Genomic DNA, 20159 nt, shown 5'->3' on the forward strand with positions numbered 1-20159 from the left:
GGCTGTGTTCCCAGTACAGCCCCAGCCCATCTTGACAATGCGTCGAGGGGTAGTTAGAATAATTGGTTTGTGTTAGAATAGGAATAAGGGTGCCAAGTCATTGTTAGGGACCAGGCACCATGAAGAAGGGAAGCAAGTTACACAAGCACGATGATCTTGCGCATGCCCATAAGAAGGGGTCAGCTAAAGGACACACCTGTACGACCACCAAGGACCACCGGAGACCCCTACGGAAGTCCCTCGGAGTTCAAGGATGCATGCGTAATGACCATGCAAATATGAAAATTAGTTCTGGGAAATAGAATGAATATGTGTGATTATTCCGAGAAATTTGATGCATATGTATGTAACTGGACAATGTAAGTTTTGGCTGATGTAACCTGCGGTATGCACGCTAAGTGGAACGATCTCCCATGCACCCAGCGCCGTAATAAAGAATTCCTGCTTCTTAATACTACATTGGTGTTAAGGAGTTTGATTCCCAATTTCGGTGACATGAAGACTGAGGCAAAGTTGGGCAAGCAAACTGGATTTCTCCGCAAGAGGATGGGGATGTGTGGAGGGAGATAACAAAAATACTAAATACGGCTGCAAGATGTTACCTGTTAGATAAGCACACACCCACACACATACCTTGCCATGAGGATGCATAAACCAGCAGATCCAATGAATGCAATCAACCCTGAACAGGATGAGTGAGGAATCACAAGACGCGGTTCATGTTCCCTGGGACAGGCAGGGCCAAGCGTGGCAGAGCGATGTAGTGCTGACCACTGGCCTCGGTGAGCTCTTGTGGCCTCCCATCACCACTCCCGCTTGTTTCTGAACACACGCAGGAAATGAGACAGTCTCTTCTTACATGTCCAGAGTAATATTAACTACCTCAGTATAGCCATCATCAAGCTGGGTATCCTGATTGGCAGTTTCAGAAAAGATGTCAAGCTCTTGCTGTGAAGGCAGAATTGCCCTCTCGCGCATCGTTGTCTCTGAAGTATACGCTCAGGTACAACAGCAATAGAGACAGCATTTCTATCCCCTGGGTGTATTGCATCTTTTCCACGTATAGGAAACATTTCTCAGAGTTGTTACTTGTCTCTTTGAAAAGCACTGTATTTGCTTGAAAAAGAAAAGTGGGTTTTGATTACTGAACAATAGTAAATGTGTTGAATCCTTTCTAAAGGACCTCTGATGTGTTACTTGTTTAGTCATTTGAGGAAAACATCACATTTGGTGACCCTGAGATCCCTGAGAAGATTGAGAAACGTTTGCTGACCTTGTGGTTTAGTTTGTGGCTAGGTTTTATATTGGCACATGACTCTTAATGACCTGAGGAGTTACTAATACTAAAAAGGATGAAGTCTGGTGTATTGTGCTGAGGAGGGAATTAACAGGTTACAGCAGAAATTGTCACAGGTTACAGCAGAAATTTTTTGTTTATTAGTGAAACAGAAAGAGTAGGAAATAAAAATAAATGAGATAAAGTGTGAAATAAGCTATTGAAGGCAGTAAGAAAAATTAATACAAAGAGAAGCTGAGCAGACATTCAGCAGTACACAATTCCCAGCTCAAACAAAATTACTTATTTGGCCTTTCTAGCCTCCATTTCTTCATACACATTCTTTCCTTAGAAACTGCTCACAGTGGCGTGTCACCTGGATAATTTAGTGGAAGTTTTGTCATTTTCATAGATGAAGGGGGAAAGTTAAATCAACGTCATGAGCCTTACTCTCATCTACAAACTATATCTGAGCCTAGTCTGGGTTTATTGGGGGGGGGGGGGCGCAAACAGAAACCAACAAACAAAAAAACCCCAAGAAGTTATTTGTAGACTCAAGACTGAAAAGGGTTTTGGAAACACTGCAGACAGAGGAGACTGTTTAAAGATCTCTTCCTTACTTACTGATAATACTCAAAATGAAGAAAATGGCTCAGCCCATGTTTGCCGAATAAACTTTAAAAGCAATTATGTTACCAGTTCCTTTTTTGTGAGGTTCTGTACTATCAAAAATACTCCATACTTAGTACAGCCTCTGATGATTTCAAATCAGATTAAGTCTTAGTGTTTTTCCATCAATTCTAATTGCAGGTTTCCACATTTCTTAAAGGGCCCATTGCCAAGTGCTCCACAGCATTACATCATGAAATTGCATCATCACTGTTTCAGTCAAGTTATATTCCAGTGATTTCAGTAGAGTATTAACTAGAATATCGACTACACGCAAGAATCATATGCTTTTCCACTGTAAGCATTTTAACCTCTTCCATTCCCCCACACCCAGCACCCTACCCTACCCCACCCCTAGCTCATTCTCATCTAGCTTCATGCCAAAGACTATCAATCTCAATTCTTCCTATTAATTTCAACCATTTCCATGTTAACTTTCTTTACGCATTCTTTGAGCTTGTATGTATTTTTCTGCCTTTCTACACTTGGTAAGAACCGTACTGGCAGGATTTTAATACATGAAGCTTTACTGCATTCAATTCTTTTTGTAGTCCTTTTCCAGTTCAGTGATTTCAATTCAAAACATGTCCCCTCTCTTCCCCATATTTAAACAAAAGGAAAGCCAAAGAAAACATTCACTCAGACTGAGAAAACAGTCATAGAAGAGCATACAAGGGAATATTGAAAAGTGTTAAAATTGCTGTCGAGAAGGAAAAAAATAAACACAACAGCGCAATATTCAAAGGTGAGTATAAAAAAATACACAACCAGAAAGAGAGTTTTCTTTCTATTTTGAAACATTTTGCATGCCTTATTAAAGGAATGTGCTATTTCCCTCATTGTCATAGGAAGTATGACTCCTGTATAGGAAAAAGCAAATTTAAGTATTAAGTAGACAGCCTGCATTTGGTCAGCACAGTGAGAACACTAGAGAAATGGGTGGACTGGAAGAAGTATGAACTTCAGAGTTTGCTAAATAACAAAGCACTGTAACAGCATATATAAACAGGCAATAGCCTTGCAAGAAAAGAGTACCAGCTGACAATCTGAATGTGCAGGTATGTTCTGGCTTTTGGCAGAACTTTAATCCAATTGCAGGAGTATTTCCACTTCTACAGTTAATGCAAGTAAATGGTCTGTACCAGGCAGTGTCTGGAACTGTGCCCAGAAGGCAGGGCAGCAGCACGACACACTGTCATGACACTATAAAATGCTAGCGCCATGGAAATCCCTATTCTTAACATTTTAAATGCAGACTTGGAGGAGGCAGAAGGCAGTCGCCAATAGAACAGTTCCTTCCCCTCAGCGCACAAGTATGCAGTAACACAAGAGTGCCTCATCTAGCAGCTTTGCTTGTTACTCACTGGACTGCTAACATTTTGGGACAATCTACATCAATCAGCTCTCAAAAGCACTTGTTAGGGACCAATATCCTGAAGAATCACAGGACAAAGAAATGGACAGGGCAAGGAAACAGGTCATGTAGTAAGACATACAGTTTGAGGTAAGTGACCTCGCTCTATACTCACATGTAACAAGTTAGGCCCCTTAGTGTGATCTACCACTAGAAGCACTGATTTAATAACACAGCGTTGGAGCCACTGATGACAAAGCTGAGTATTAACTCACTTACCTCAGCACCTTTGGTGTCAGACTACAGACTTCAGAAAGTATCAGTTTCCAGTCAGAATTTATAGCCTTGAACCTTACCCACCCCCATCCCCCCAAGTTCAAAGTTAGCTCCCAATTAATCTTTAAAATCAAAATTAAGAGGTAGCATGCTTGAAACAGTCAGCTACAATATGCAATGTTGCACATTCCTACCCTAAAACACAGATGAGCCAATATTAATTCTCTTTTCTGCTTGCAAAGTTTCAAAGATAATTTTCTAATCAACCTGGAGAATGCTTTAACAATTAGATAATATACTATTCTACAGTGAGTAGAATAGTATATTGTCTACCATTGTACCTTATATATATATATATACATATGATATGGAAGATACTATGGAATAATATACCATATTATGGTATATTATTCCACAGTATTCCATATTCCAAATAGAGTATTATTAGGAATAATAATATTATGTATAATAATATTACTAATAATATTAGTATTAGTAACTATAATAAATGAATAGTCTTAATTAGAGTATTATAATAAAGAAGAATTAATTATATAAAACAAATAATTATTCATTATTAATAATTATATGGTAATAGAATTATTGTTACACTTATTAATTATGAATATTAATAATATAACCAATATTAATCAATACTATTATCAATAATAATTATAATGAATAATAATAACAATATGCTATTATATAACAGTATTCCATAGTAGTCCATATTCCAAATATGCTGTGGAATAATATACCATAGTATAGTATTCTACCATTGCCTCCTTTTCAGGCCATTTCATGTTGCAGGAGAAGAGAGTATTAATATAGAGAAGAGTCCTAGGACATAGTTCCATTTCTACAGAGCATTTCTCCCTGTCCTAGCCATGTGGTGAATGGCATCTCACCTCAGAAACCCCGAAGCCAGAAGCAGCCTGTGCTGCACAAGAACTGTTACAGCAGCTCTCGCTGAAAGCAAAAAGTGTGCACTAAGGCAGTGCTGAATGAAGAACTAAAGAGCTGGCACATTTCCCATCAATCTCTTACATCGCCTGCCCAAAACCAGTACTCGTAGGATGCAATTTACACAGTTATTTTAGGACTTACAACATGGAGGTAGAAGATGCCACAGATTGTAAGTGAGAAGAAACCACTGAAGTAAAAGACTTGTCACACAGATGCAGCAGGGAAAGAGCGCTGCAGATCACAACATAAAACATGATGAAATTTCAGCACTCAAAATCATTCCTCTAAAAGACAGAAGGAACAACAGCCAAGTTCATTTGTAGTGCAGCATCACAACCAAGGGTCTGATGTAATGAAGAGCAGGGATCTCCTACCACAGGATGAGATGCAACATACTTATTGCCACACCAACTTTACTGTTGAGGAAGCGGAATTGTCCCACATGTTTACCCATAGGCATATCAGCAAGAGCTGTGTACTGAACATCAGCTGTCAAGGCAAGTTTGTGGGGAGAACTAAAGGACTGTATCAGCGCTGTGGGAGAGCAGCCCAAGAGGCTAGCAAATGTAACGGTGAAAGTGGCTCAGAGCATCACAGTGAAGAGGAGCCATGAGTTTCTTTTTTTCCTAGAGTGCCCAAGAACCATCAGCATCATAACTGTTCTCCAGGATAACGGAGGAACTCCGAAGGTCTCAAAATAATAAGCTTTACTATAAAGAACAGCACCAGACAGAATCTGCACCCACGTAATTGAATGCTGAGCATTCAAATGAGCAGCTGCTCCTACTCTCCATACTACTGCTTGCCACAGAAACACACTGCCACTTGGTTTACCTCATCCCTTTCTCCCTCAACTTTAAGATAGTTTCTACATTTCACCACTGAAATGCCTACTGGGACTGAGCAGAACAGAGTCTGCTTTTATTTATTTCATGCCACTCCTAGGCTTCTCTGCAGAAGAGAAAGGCACCAGAACATAAAGGATATCAGAAGCTGCTGCTTCACTGCCACAGGCACCACAGCTTACCTACTTTCCAGTACAGCTCTCCAAGGGCTTCCTCCAAGATTTGTGTCCAAGTCAGCCCCTTCCCAGGTGTGCTATCTGTGTCATCAGCCTCCCCAGCTGTTCCCTCTGATGGAAGAAAAACATGCAATACCCTGATGAAGAATTCTCCAGGTGGAGACAAGCGTTATGCCTTTTGCCCTCCCACTCCATTCTCTGCCAGGCACCCATACCAGCACACTCTCAGTACTTGATCCTGTTAGTGACTATCACATATTGCAGTCCCACCTGCCAGGCAGCCTCCATTCTCTTACCCAGAGAACCAGCTGAATTGCTAATTTCTTCTCATGCTTTCTACATTTCCACCTATCTTTTCAGACGGGTGATGTGGATCCATTACCTCCCTCCGCTCATCTGGTGTCCCTTGCTGGGTAGCAGTAAGAGCTTCTCCACAAGGGAAGGCAAGCCAGGAACCAAGGGAAACCACAGCACAGTCCCACAGGATATGAGAGCAGCAGGCAGAGCCAGATGCTGACAACACGCTCAATTGGTAGCCCTAGACGGGGCAAAGAGATGAGTCGGGCCCAGCACCCATCCAGAGGACCCACGGTAGGATCAACAGGAGACAGGACCAAAGTCAAGACTACAACATCAATCCAAGCTCAGCCAGGAAACAAGGCCAGAGACAGGACTGGCAACAGGCACACCCACAATGTCACTCAAGCAAAGACAAATCAGCGCTCTTCTAAGACAGACCAGACAAGTTCTGTGTTTCTTTACATAATAAGGTAAATTCACCAAAAGCTCATTCAGATGTCTGCTAACTTTGCTGATTACAATGAAGTCAATCCTGATTTAAACGATTATAATAGGGGGTGACTGGCCCTAGCAATTTGCTTGTTCTCATACCTTGATCACTTCTATGCCACTTTCATGTAAAGCATAATTTAACTTCACTTACTCTTTAAAAGTGAATATGTAGAAAAAAAGTGTAGAAAATGTGAGGAAAGAGAGACCAGTCCCAGAGGATGTAACAGATAGTGCCAGAAAAACTGCCTCTAAGGCTGTCTGACTGACTCCGAATGCTGATCGGTGTGAACTAGCCTGATCTTGTCAGAGCTGCTCCACTGCAGTTTTCACAGCCTGCTTATTTGGGTGGCATCTTGAAGTCCCTAACTCTCCAAAATGTGAGTCAACACCTGTAAAATCTTAAAGAGCAGCATGTTTTCTAGGATGAGTATCTCTGTCAAGGTGAGAGGACAGCCTGGGGGGAATGGGAAGGTAGTCCTGGCTGGAGCCTGACCCATGTGCTGATGCTCAGTTCCTGCTCTCCAGGAAGCAAAGCTGGCACACGGAGCAATAGCACAAGGCTTCGCAATGTATCCTCGCCCTTGGTGGTGCTTGGGTCACCCTTAGCTCTTATAGGGTTTTCTGATAGGACCTCTCCAGTTCCTTTTTCAGGAAGCATTCCCTTCCCTAAGCATTGCTCTCACCAGCACAAGCAGCCTTTGTGCTCAGTGTACACTCTTGTCACAAGACTGAAGTGGGACTGAGTGATGTCTCCATTCCCCCGTGGGTCTAAATTGCAAATGTGTGGCTGAACATCCCAGCAATGAGACAAAGCACAGCAGTCCCCTCATGGACCAGATTCCCTTTCTTTGAAGCAAAATCCTGGGCTGATCTTCATCGACCACTCTACCTTCTGGTTAAAAATATCTGACCTTGTGAAACTTCACAGCTCTCTCTGGGCAGCCCCTCCCTGTCCAGTGAAACACCCGATGAGGTCTGCTGAGGACCAGGCAGTTCCGCCTGACTCCACTTGTGCCCGCCCTTGATCTGATGGCCCCCTGATACTGGCTCCCCCTAATTTTAATCTTCCACAGCTTGATAACCTATTTGTAACGCACCTACAAGGACACACGTTCGTTTTTTTCTCTCTGCAGGACCACCTCCAAGAGGGGGGACGACGGGGGGACGGGACAGGGTGTGGTCACCTCCCCCCCTGCCCAGGGGCTGCCGCGGTGAGGGGGGGACCTGCTGCAGCCTCCCCCCTCGTGCGGCTGCTGCTCTCCTTCTCCAGTGGTGGGCTTGGCTCTCCTCGGGGCAGCTGGGGGGACCGCTCTCCAGTGCCCACACAGCTCCTCGGGCCTGCGGTTTATCGCGGCGGGGGGTGTGTGTGCCTGGGGAAGACACGACACGCTGCCGGAATATTGAGCACTTTTAAAGGCAGTAAGCGATCTAGTGAATCAGCGCTCCACCACGGAAAAAATGCTCTCATGCAGCAGCGGGAGGCTGAGCCGCTGTGCTCCGCCGCCCGCGGTGCTGCAAGAAAGCCCCGGGTGAATCGGGAGCTCGGGGTTTCCCTTACACCCACCGCCGTTACAGCCCAGCCCAGCCCAGCCCAGCCCAGCCCAGCCAGCCGTGCGGGCTGGGACGGCGGGGCTGGCCGGGGCGGGGAGCGCCGCCGCCGCCCTGCTTCTCCGCGCCTCTCCGCGGCAGCGCTGGAGGCGGCGGCGGGCCGGCTGCCCCGGCGGGCCCGAAGAGGGGGTTCAGCCCTGGGGGGAAAGCGCGGCCGTCGGCAGCACCGCGGGGTACGGGCAGCCGCTGCCGCTTTCGCCGAGGTCCCCGCGGCAAGGGCCGGACCCGGCCGCGCTGCCAAGGGCCGCGGTTTTCTTCTCACACCCGCCGCCGTTACGTAACCGTTGGTCATAACGGTTTTTAACCCCTCGTAACGATGGCTTTAATTATTCATCACCAAGGACTGCCATTACAAGTGTAACACCGCAACCGCCGGGCGGCTGAGCGCAGGTTGCGGTCGTGACGTGGCGGCGGCAGCAGCAGGACACTCTCCCGCCCCGCGCAGAGCCGCGCAGTGCCGCGCAGAGCTGCTGCCTGCGCCCCGCGGAGCCTGCGCCGCCCCAAGAGGAGCCCCGCGCTCCCACTGCGGACTCCCCCCCCGCCCCCCGAGGTTTCGGGTACCCCCGAGTCGCAGTACCCCAGTAAGCGTTTCGGGCGGGACCACCGTGCGCGGGGGTCGCCCGTGGTCGCCAGCGCCGGCCGCAGCCGTGCGCTTAGCGGAGCACAGCGTGAATTGCCATCGCGCTCGCAGCCTCCGGTACCCTGAATGGGAGAGTAATTCCTGTGCCCGGCTTGCTCAGATGGTTTAAACAGCTTTATACCACGCAAGCGAGAAGATCGAGTGCCGTTATTGCAGTCAGAAGATAGTGATTTTTTTTTTTTTTTACCGGCACACCCACCGTACGAGGGGGTTTGGGGGTACCCCATTCACTCAACCGGTTCCTCCTCACGGCTGGGCAATGGCTGCCCGTTCCCCCCGCGCTGCTTTTGGGTAACGGCGGGGCCAGACCCCACCGGGCTCGTAGCTGCGGCGTGCGGCTCGCCCGCGCTGCCGAGCGGGTGGGGGGAGGCGGGGGGGCTGCCGGGGCGGTGTGTCTCCCCCCGCCGCCCCCGTGCAGCGGCGGCACGTGGTGCTCCCGGGACGCGGGCCCTCAGACGCCCGCCCGCCCGCAGCGAGCGCGGCTTCGCGAGGAGCTTTTTATAGCAGCACCGACCCGCTCCCCGACGGGGGTTTCTCGCCGCGCTCACGTTACTGTGCGGGTGCGCTGTCAAAAAAAGACGGGGGAGGAGGGGAGGGGAGCTCAGCGCGCGCCTAATTAAGAGACGGCGTGAACCAGGCGAGCTAAAAATAGCCCCGAGCGCTGCGAACCACGTAACCGCAGACGGCAAAACCGGCGGATCCCGCTCGCGCCTCCGCCGCTGAACGGAGCGGCCGGCAATGAATGGGCGGCGGGCGCATGAATGGGGCGCGCGGGGCGCGGGCGCCGCGGGGGGGCGCTGTGGCGCTGCGCCGCCGCCGCGCGGCAGCTGGAACCGCCGGCCGCGCACGTGCCGGCGCGGGGGCGGCTCGGTGTCACCTGGCGGCAGCGGTGGCGGCGGCGGCGGCGGGCGGGGCGGAGGCGCGCGGAGGCTATAAGAGCGTCCCGCCGCGGCACATGCACACTTCGGGGAAACTTCCTAGCCGCAGCGGCCGCGGCCATGGCCGTGGGAGGGGCGCCCGCTCCCGCCAGCCCCGCTCCGCCCTAGGGCGGGCAGCCCCGCGGCGGAGGGCGGCCGCGACCCCCGCCCCGACCCCACCCGCCCCCGCGGCGGGCAGCGCCGGCGGGCGCGCCCGCTCCGCCGGCACCCGGCTCTGCCCTGGGAGGCGGCGGCAGGATGAGAGTGAACGGGAGCGATCTGAACAGCTCCGTCCTCCCGCGGGACCCGCCGGCCGAGGGCGCCCCGCGCCGCCCGCCCTGGGTGACCGCCACCTTGGCCGCCATCCTCATCTTCACCATCGTGGTGGACCTGCTGGGCAACCTCCTGGTCATCCTCTCCGTCTACCGCAACAAGAAGCTGCGGAACGCGGGTAAGGGGCGGCGGGGGGGCCGGGGTGGGGGTGGGGTGGGGCGGCGGCTGCGGGGCGGCAGCGCCCTGGCCCCTTCGTCCGCCGGCAGAACTTTGCCCGGGCGCGCAACTCCAGGGCCCGGCGCCCTTTGCCTGCACCCCCAGCTAGCGGGTACAGGCTGTGACAGGCGCCAAGGGCTGCACCTCTCGCACCGAGCCGGGGATCGAGCGGGTAAGGGTATTTTTAGCGCCCGCCACCGAATCGTGGTGCTATTTTTAGCTCTCGACAGTTCCCACCTAGCAAAAAAGAAAGGCAAGTAAGCCTTATTTAAGAATGAAGTTTCGACGTGGTACTGGGGATGCTGCTGTGGCATACAGCGTGTGTGTGTGCATGCTGGATGCTGTTCTTCTGATCGATTTTCTTTGAGTTACAGAAATGTCTCCAGTAACTAATACTATGGTTGGAGCTTCAAACCAAGCAAATGTTAAGTTACAGACATCGCAGGATTCAGAGAAAAATAACCAAGACAGTAACTTCATTTTCTTTGTTCACCTCCTACTTGCTATCTAGGTCTTTGGGGAATGGGAAACATCTGACAGAAAACAGATTTAGGCACGTTCTTAAAAAAAAATAAATCTCTAATTTTGACAGGGTAGATTCTGTGATGGTCTATTGAGTAAATCCCTCTTAGTTCATGGATTATTGGTCAGACAGGCAGGAACTTCCTCAGATTCATTCTGCTTTACCGTGTCAGACCAGCTGCTGCGCACGTGTACCAAATCTGTGCACTCAAAGCCCTATGCATCTTTCATTGAAAAAAATATGGGAGCCTGTGAAGAGAGCTGCATTGTTAATGAAAGCAGAATTTCTCTGCGTGACGATTGAGAGGCTGCTTTTACTTTCTTCACAACTGGCTGTCGGGTTCTTATATTCTAACGCCACTACGTTCATTAGATAGTGGCTTAAAATTCATCTGAGGGGGAACTGGAGCCCGGGCTTTGCTTTAAGCTAGTCTAATAAAGGTAGGTAGTATTGGGCTCTGGCAAACAGTGGCATGCTTAACTTTCTAAGGTTAAGTCAGGTAACTCAAATGGATTGTACGTTTCACTTTTATTCAGCCATAGTGGAATGCTAATACATGGGATCAAAACAAAGACCGACAGATTTTATCTTTTTTTCTCCCTGTGGTTGCCACTGATGTAAATTCTAAAAGCTATATTCCCTTCTTGCTTTCACTGACAGAAATTTCATTCACTGAAGCTGGCAGGGTTACACACTGCAATACTATATATTTGAGAGGAGAATCAGACTCCAGAAGTCCAAGTCAGTGCTTGACTACCCTTGTTCCCTGGGAGATTTTCAGACGGAGGGAGAAAGGGTTGAGACAGGCGTATTACGGGGGTTATTCCAGGGGAAAGGGTGATCTCCTCCTCCCCCTTAATTACTAAATATATACTTCAGCGCTTCTGTGGGGAGTTTGCAATACAGACATGTCTGGTAATAAGTCTGAAATAACTGTGGTGCCTGTTTTCTGGAAACATAACTGAATCATTGGGCTCTATGTGTGCGCATGTTCTCTGCTGTAGCTCTCGCGTAATCCCTCTTGAATCCCGACACGTGCTCACTTGCTCGCTCTTACTACATTTCTTGTTCTTGCCTTTTCTGTCATAGTGCCTGTTAACCGTTGCCAGTTTGCTGCAGTTCTTATCTCCTACAGCTAGGAGAACAGAGCATTCTTCTGAACAGAAATTATTTTAGACTGGAATGTGAACTAGATACTGTTTTACCCTCTGAAATTAAGGATTACTGAAAACAAGTAGATACTTGGTACGAGATAGGAAATAGTTTATAGTGTGTTTTAGGAAAAAATAAACAGTAACAATAAGTTTTTAAAGTTTTAAAGCTCCTTTTTCTTCAAAGTAAAGATTTTTTTAGTACATGGTTAAAAGGAAACTATGGAAAGAACATAATTAATTAGCTTCAAAAAGGTGTGCAAAGTGTTTTTGACTAATCCTGTAAAAAGCTATGCCTGGGCATAACTTTACTTATGTGAGCACCACTATTAATCTTGGCATTGAATTAAGAAGGGGTTACTCAGGCAAGTAGATTTATGGTGAGGCATAAGTATTTAGAAAACTCTGGCCTAATATTTGTGAGTATGAAGAAGAAAGAGTTTCCTAAGTCTTGTTTACACCAATTCAGATTATTCAGGAAGAGATTACATTGAAAATAATCTGATTTATACATACAATTAATTTGTAACTTGCTAATTATAAAGACAGTTACAACTTTTTACAGAGCTGTAATAAGAAAGAAACTTCTGATTTTACAACAGCCTATATTAATAAGTCTTTTGCTGGCACATTTATTGAGGAAAAAGGACACAGGATGAAAATTCCACTGGAAGAAGGTCAGGGAAGAATGGAAGATACCTCCTGAAGAAAATGTATCTCACTGAAGACTTTCTTCCTTCTTTGCAAGAGAGGACTAACAGAAATAAGGAGTACCTAACACTTTACCAAAAAGGTGGATTTGGTGGGGGAAAACATCTTGCATCTCTGTCCCACTCTCTATTACATAAATATTTTTGGAAGATAACTACAAATTGAACCTGTGGACTTATGATTAAAAAAGTGCATTGGGGAATAGTAGGAAGGCCTAGAAAAACCTTCTCAACAAGTGGTGCAACCTTCTTGACAGTCAGAAGGTTAGTAAAAGACATTGATCAAAGCAGAGGAGTCAGTATCTCAAAGAAGTTTGTCACAGCAAGCGAGGAGTGTCTGATACTACAGACTCCTTCATAGTCACAAGCATGGCTTCAGTAGATGCTCTTCTAGACACAGAAGCTGATGATGCAACTGGTAGGATCCTCTTTTATTTAATGTACTTGACTTGTAATAAGTTTCATAGTTCTGGTCTGGTTTTTTTTATGGTGACTTTGTAATCTAACAGGTGCCTGACACCAATTCAGTCCTGATGGGAACAGCTGCAATTTAATGCTGGCCTACACAAAGACTGAATTCGGTTTATGATGTCTGTGATCTTTTAACTTTGAAACAAAGTTCAAGGGAAACATTAAGGCATAAGGATTTTAATACCCATATCTTGACAGTACGTTCATGCAGCTTGAACTTTAAACTGATGTGCTTTCTTTAATAATTAATTTTAAAAAGAATGAGAATAGCTCTGTTCGAAAAGAAGTTTGGTGTAAATAATCCTAGTGTGTCTCATTTTTTCCATTGCTAATATTCATAGATCAGAAATAAGGTCATTCAACAAGTCCCAGCCCGAAAAGATGAAATAACTAGCCTTAGGGAAGGTGGATTAAAGAAATACTAGTACTTTTTGCAACAAGTGGAGTTTTACTTGAAACTATCAACATTGGATTAGAGCATCTCAGAAAACTGAAGAGATCATTTAAAGTGATTTCTGTAATATTACACGCAAATTCAATGATTGTTAGTATCCTTATGCCTTTGTTGTTACCCACACCAAGAAAAACAATGCATCAAGAACAAGGTGAGGGAGCAGTTGTAAGTCTTTGACTATGGAGATTAGTTTACTGCTTGTTACGTTAAAATGTCAGTCATCACGCACCTATTGTTTTGGTGATGGGGGATTTGGGTACTCAGTGATTGCAGGACTGGACCATTCTTAAGGTCAATGAAGAAAGCTCTCTTGAGTGCTGTTATCCCTCTTGCTCTTCTTTCTCTTCCTTTTGAAACTGTTCCCTTGGCCTGGTTGGCTGCTTTTTCCTGGGTGCTTTATGTGATGATGAGGTCCAAAGGTGCCCTGGCTACCCCTCCAACAGACTCCTGGGTTGGAAGGGAGCCTCCAGCAGGCAAGAAGAGAGTCCCAGCAGGCTCACCCTCACTCTTCTGTACCTGTCCTGCCTGCTAACACCTGACATGAGTTGGGATAACACCAGGGACTGGTGCCAAGCTGGTAACTTGCACCTACCACATCACGGCAGAAAGCTGCATTCACCCCTTTCTCACCAATCTCTGTTCTGTGCTAGATGCATTTGAGTTTTTGTACTTTTTCCCAGTTTCCCATGTTCTTGGCCCTAATGTCTTGTTGCTAAAACATATTTTTGTTACTAGTGAAGAAGGCAGAGAGGAAGTCTGACATTGCTGAGGCTCCAGGGCCTTAGAGCAGCAAGGTACAGCTGACTTCACTAGGACTGCACACATGCTTAAACTTAAGTATGTGTGTTAACTACTTTTCTGAATCAGATGGCAATGAAAAAGGGAAAAAACAATGTTCATATGCTAAATCTGCCTCAGCTGCATTAGGTCCAAACAGTTCTGTAAAGACAGCTCTGTGAGTGCTCAAAAGAATAATGAACTCAGGAGTAATCCTTGACCAAAATCTGTGAGATCAGCGACATCACTTATGGAAGAACTAAGGAACACAGCTACTGACGATTTTTTTTTTAATCCAATATTTGTTAAATGGTACAGCCAATTGCAACATTGGGGGATGGGATCTATCAGTAAGAATTTTATTTTGGAGGCTTTTCAAACTGGCCCTGGGTTTTGGTTTGAGCAGTGTAAGAATCTAGTTGAAGAGTGTTCCTCTCTCAGTGCATTTTCTAGAATATAAATTTTAAATATAAGAATGGAACTATCTTTTGATAATCAGATTGGAGATCTCATCAGCCTTTTCAGAATACAATTGTTCTTGATGATGTTTTGTTTTTTAGTTTTAAAACAATAATGTTAAATGCTCTATTAAAGACTGTTTTATCTAACAAATAAAACTCCTGTTGTGAATTCAGACTAATGGAATCATTGTTTGTTCACAGGTGATCCTTGGACTTCTTTTTGTACCCTGAGAGAAAATGGGTAGCCTGACAAATATTTGACTCACGGAAGATAACTTGTAGAAGATCAAGTTGTAGCACAAATTCAGGGTTCTGATGAAAACTGAGATGTTGATGGCAATGAACATTATTTCAGACATGAATAACTTCCAGTATTAAAAATGGTAAGCTGTTTGGGAGAAGGGAAAACGTCTAGTGGAGATGCTGAACTTTGCTAATTGTTGAACAGAACTGAGCATAAAAATACAGTTTAAATAAAGCTGTTCCTCAGACTGGTTTTGACTGAATAATTTACTGAATGAAAGGTTTACTTCAGAAACCTGTTTAAATGGCACTGTGCTGTCAATGGCCAAAGGCAGAGATGAGTATTTCAAATAATTAATACTCTATTCTTACTAATATGTCTGTCAAACTCAGCTATTTATTCTTTCTGCAAGATTCTGCATTCTGAAGTTTTTAGAGGCACTTCTTTTTCTAGTTTGCTGCTGCCAGCAGACAATGGTACTGATACGCTACACTATTTGCTGTCTCTTTTAGGTGATTTTTTTGGAGGGGTTCTCCCTTTTCTCATTAAGATTTTTTTCATCTTTAATCTTTTCGTTTAGCAATATCTGATCTGCTTCTCCTCTTATCCCTTTTCTATTTCTTTTTACACTAGCCAGTTTCTTATCTTGTTATAACATAGATACTTCATGTCTTTCTAGCATAAGACATCATCAGCAAGTCTAGTGACAAAAAATGCTACCAACAGTCATCCAATGCTGATATGACAATGTCCATTCTGTTTGTACAATGAGGCTTGCTTTCCTAGGGCAATAAAAATGTTGCAGTGTCAATTCGATGCTGTGCATCACAGTTTAATTTTGCAACCTCAATAAGAACCTTGTCACCCTTGCTGTTGGCAATTTTTCTTCTACTCACATCTATGAGCTGCCTCAAATTCCACATTTTCCACTCCTGAGAAACAACTACCAACCTCTATTTCAGGAGGACAATTGTTACTAAGAATTCGTCAAGATAACAGAACACAGTTTGTTAACATTTTTAACATTTGCTTATTTAATGAACAAATAAACATGTATTTAACATGTGTACTTAAATAATGCTTGGGACTATAATATGAATGCTGCTACTAAAGAAGTGTTCTTTCAAAATCCTGAAGTCACAAAGATGGGCATTCTTACAGTTCAGTGGGATAATCCAGGTTCCTACCTTACATGACAAAATAAAGGTCTGATTATCTTCTTAGTTTTCAGGTTGGATAAAATATACAAAAACTTGACCGATCCCCTTAAATTCAGATGATAAGCATGCTGCAAACTCTTTAATATTTTCTTTTTCAAGTAGAGCAGAAACGAAGCTATAATCAGTAAATTTGTTTATAACTTTTAAATAGTGACTTCTGCAACTTCTAAATAGTTTTGTGGTAATAAACAACCAGTAAGTGTACAAAGTTTTGTGTCCTATAGTTCTTTTTTTAATGAAGCTTGTTATCTGTAAAGAGAAGGCAAACTTATACCCCTTCCTTGAAGAAACACCTTGCACCAAAAGTAAAAGATTTTTCAGCTCATTCTTTTCATTTTATAAATTATCTAATACAGTACCAGGTCATATCATTAGATATGCTTTTTGAAGAATAGTTATTACCTTATTGATGATCATAAAAATGCAGCTTTTGATTATCTGAGAGTCCTATACTTGAGTAAAGGACTTGAATTAGGTTGTCCTGGTTTGGCCGGGGCTGGGGGAAAGCTGGGGTGTTTTTGGTCATGGGGGACTCCTCATCTTTTCCAGTGCTAGAGTTCTAAGAAAGTCCTTCAGTGCTTCACTCAGACTCTCTAATCTCCCCTAACTCCTAAGGTCCCCTGCTCTCTAAAACAAAAGAGAAAATAGAAGCAGCTGATTTCAAACCCTGCTATGTGTGGCCAAGCACTGGAATTGTCTATTCAAATACATACTAAGCAGCTGGAAAGGTTTATGGAGTGTTTCAGGTTAATTATACTTTATTTTTCTGTCCACACCTTTAAACAGACCATTTAGCTACCTTTGTTGTGTAAGTTGGGCAGGATATGTAATTTTTCCATTCAGGCCTACAGAAACCTGATTCTACATGATGTGTACATGTGATTCTACATGTGATGCTGAAATATAAGGTCTATTTATATGATATCACCTTGACTTTGCTTTTGGGGTGCAGATGCAAGGTTAGCAAAACTAACTGGTCTTCAGGGAGAGGTTACCAAGCAGAGGTACTCTGTCCCCGTGCTGACAGAGCTCAGCTGCTCCCTTGGTTTTGTGTGAGGTCAGTCTCTAACATTGCTTTTGTTAGTAGGCCATTTCAGCTGAACCTGAGTATTAGCCTAGTGTGGTTACAGTGCAACAGGCAGTACTACGTTTTTAGCCAGACAAGATGGCCAACCCTATAGCTATTGGCCAAAGGGATGAATGGACATGAGTACAGGAATCAGCCTTGAAAATTGGTATCCAGTCACACCCTAGAGAAGTTTCAGCAGATGCCTATCTTTGTGTGTGTTTTGGGGAAGAATCATCAATGTTCTTTCCCCCCTGGGTAGTAGCTATGGATTTCATTTGATGTTCCTGTTTTCCAGACTGAGTGATGAGCAGTTTTCTACTCCTTAGTCTTACTTGATTTTTAAGGACACATTCCTCTCCCTGTCTGTGTTGGATAGAAAAGCAGTGATTTCATTTTCAGAGGTGAAAGAGTGTTCTTAGCCCAATACAGTTAGGGTATGGATTTTTTTGTGTTAGAGATATTGAAAGGAAGGTACCTCTTTATGTGAATTTTCCTTATTAACAGCCACTATTTGCCCCTTCAGTCAAACATCACAAAGTCGCTCATAAAATGAAGAATTGCAATGCCTTTTTATCCTCCTTCAGCAGTCTTTGTTGTTTTGCTTTGTTTTTTTCTTAAGTAACAGCATCCACAGACTTATGTTGAGACTGGATATTGTTGAAAATATGGGACTTGACTTACATATTATGAAGAATGGAAGTTTGCATAAATGCAAATGAATCAGTTGCATTTTTTTTTCATTTTGGATGAAGAATTAATGGCCTATAAATAAAAAAACCCCACGTGTTTTTATTAACAGTTTATGTGTATTTTGCATTAATATGTTCTGTCTTATAGTAATTATTTACATTAAAGGTATGTCTCCAGATTATCTCTGGCTGTGTAATTCTGGGGTCTGCCTTCTGCAATTTGAGTATTATAATGTACTGTAATGCCTGCACCTAACATTCAGGTTCACATAATTGCAAATAAAAAACCTAGGTTCTTCCCCACATTTCCGTTATGGTATATTACATCTCCCAACCTTCCCTGGATCTGTGTTACTGAATTAGTTCTCACTTAGATTAAAGGATTGAAAGGGACCTTCTCTATCATCAAGTCCAACTTCCAGGTGTAGAAGGTGTTCATAGAAATCCTTTCAGAATCACCCTTCACCTTAAGTTATAGCTTTTTCTCCTCATTCCAACTCAAGAAGGGTATTCTTCCTGCCTAAATGTATTTTCTGTCAGTTTACATGCTTTTGCTATTGTACCAATGTTACCTAACATTACTTGACATCTCTCTATTCTTGTAATGAGTGAGAATAAAAACATCATCTCTTGGCTGTCATTTTGCTAGTCAAAAAAAGGCGGATATCAAATTCTGTTAGTCTATTTACAAAATAACCTTTCACCTTCTGCAAGAGAGCACTACCCCCAGGAGTATGCCTCATCTGGAAATACCTTCCCTAAAAGCGAAATCCTGGTTTTACTGAAATCAATAACAAACCTCTTACCAAGGTGAGTGCCTGTCTCCTTTCACTTTTGTGGCTGTAATGCTTGCCCATGAGTAAGAAAGCTGCTATACTACTAACAATCTTAAACCTAAAGTGTGGTAAGCGGAGAAATCTTTACCACAACTTTGGAGTCAGAACAGGATTTTCGTTGGATCACTGATATCCTTGCAATAAAGCTGATACAGATCAGGATCATAAGTGCCTGATCTATATATCCTGAGGTGAATGCATCATGGGAAGCCACTTACAATTTCATGTACAGTGGATATGCAAGCTATTAAGTCTGAGAATTGATGCTTCAAGAACGCCCCTGGGAATAAAGAAAAAACAAGAGATCATCTACTACTGCAATGCTGTCCTTTCTACTGTTTTGGGGTTTTTTTTGTTTAACAAATGGATATTATGTTACTTAGGTCAAAGACAGTTTGCTTGTACTAGAGTTGTCTGGTCAGATCATGTCAGTTTATCCTTGATCTTATCTTTGTCCTCTTCTGCTTTCTAGAAACTCTTAGTTCTTTAATATGTTCATTAAGCAGAATAAATTACAGAATTGGGGTTTTGCTGCTATAGCCTCATTGTACGGATTGTCTGGTGGTTCTGTTGCCAAATATGACATCATCATGTATATGCATGATATTCCTTTGGAAATTCCTCTTATCAATCTGCTTCTCTCCAACCACTATGTTTTCAGCTCTCCTTTTGATTTTTTTCTTGTCTAAGGAACCATACTGTTGAGAATCTCTGCAGTGCCTTATAAACCCATCTTACTCTCCCTTCCTGATGATGCAACACGTTTCAATACCTGTTGCTAAGGCGTTTCTTAGTATTGGCTATGTCTTGTTTTGGGGATATACAGAAACACATTTATATTAAAGCATACGTAAATCCTACTGGGTTTTACCATGTTGCAGAAGGTACTCATACCAAAGGTTGTTCCATGTTGTGGTATATATTGGTTTTATGAATGTACAGATATAGATCCACCTAGAAACATTTCCTCTAATTATCTGGGTATTTTTGCAGAAAGTACCTTTTCATTTTCTCCCCCCCCCCCCCCCCCCCCCCCAATGCAGCATGTGTGTGCAGCTTTTGGTTTCCCTGTTAAACTGTCTTTATCTCAACCCATGAGTTTTCTCACTTACACCCTTCCGATTCTCTTCCCCATCCCACTGGGGGGAGTGAGCAAGCGGCTGTGTGGGGCTTAGTTGCTGGCTGGGGTTAAACCACAACAAGCATCCACTGGCACATTGTAACTCATAGTTTTGTATATTGCTTGTGAATATACACACTCTCTCTAGAAATGAGGATCTCTCATATGCAGGAGAACAATATTCAGCATGTCTGACAGGAAGGAAGGACAGGAATGTTTCTTTATCTTTGCTCCATCTAGACACAGGTGGTGGGTTTAGTTCATGGTATAAATTAGAACTGCATCAATGTTTCTGTAATTCATGCTTATTACAATAGCTCCCACAGGGATTTTTTTATCGATAAGTGTCACGTAAACATATCTTTCACTGGCCAAGCTCATTCTAACTATTTTGCATGTAAGCATCCAGGACTAGAGAGTTAACAG

The 20159-nt window shown here is 44.1% G+C and overlaps 1 protein-coding gene across 2 annotated transcripts in view; it reads left to right on the plus strand.

The window, feature by feature from the left end:
• Positions 1–9564: 9564 nt before the first annotated feature.
• Positions 9565–20159, plus strand: part of MTNR1A (melatonin receptor 1A) — a 57322-nt gene continuing 46727 nt past the window's right edge. Inside the window, exons 1-2 of one of the 2 annotated variants that reach the window (XR_012775363.1) lie at positions 9866–9970; positions 14757–15129. Coding sequence is in view for 1 of the 2 variants with exons in the window: in XM_075499220.1 (XP_075355335.1) it covers positions 9778–9970 (193 nt within the window). In the remaining variant the exon portion in view is untranslated. Of the gene's footprint in view, positions 9971–14756; positions 15130–20159 lie in introns of those variants that run through there. The other variant, XM_075499220.1, reaches the window with a different exon arrangement.

The sequence above is a fragment of the Mycteria americana genome, chromosome 4, assembly GCF_035582795.1.
Source record: "Mycteria americana isolate JAX WOST 10 ecotype Jacksonville Zoo and Gardens chromosome 4, USCA_MyAme_1.0, whole genome shotgun sequence".
NCBI lineage: Eukaryota > Metazoa > Chordata > Aves > Ciconiiformes > Ciconiidae > Mycteria > Mycteria americana.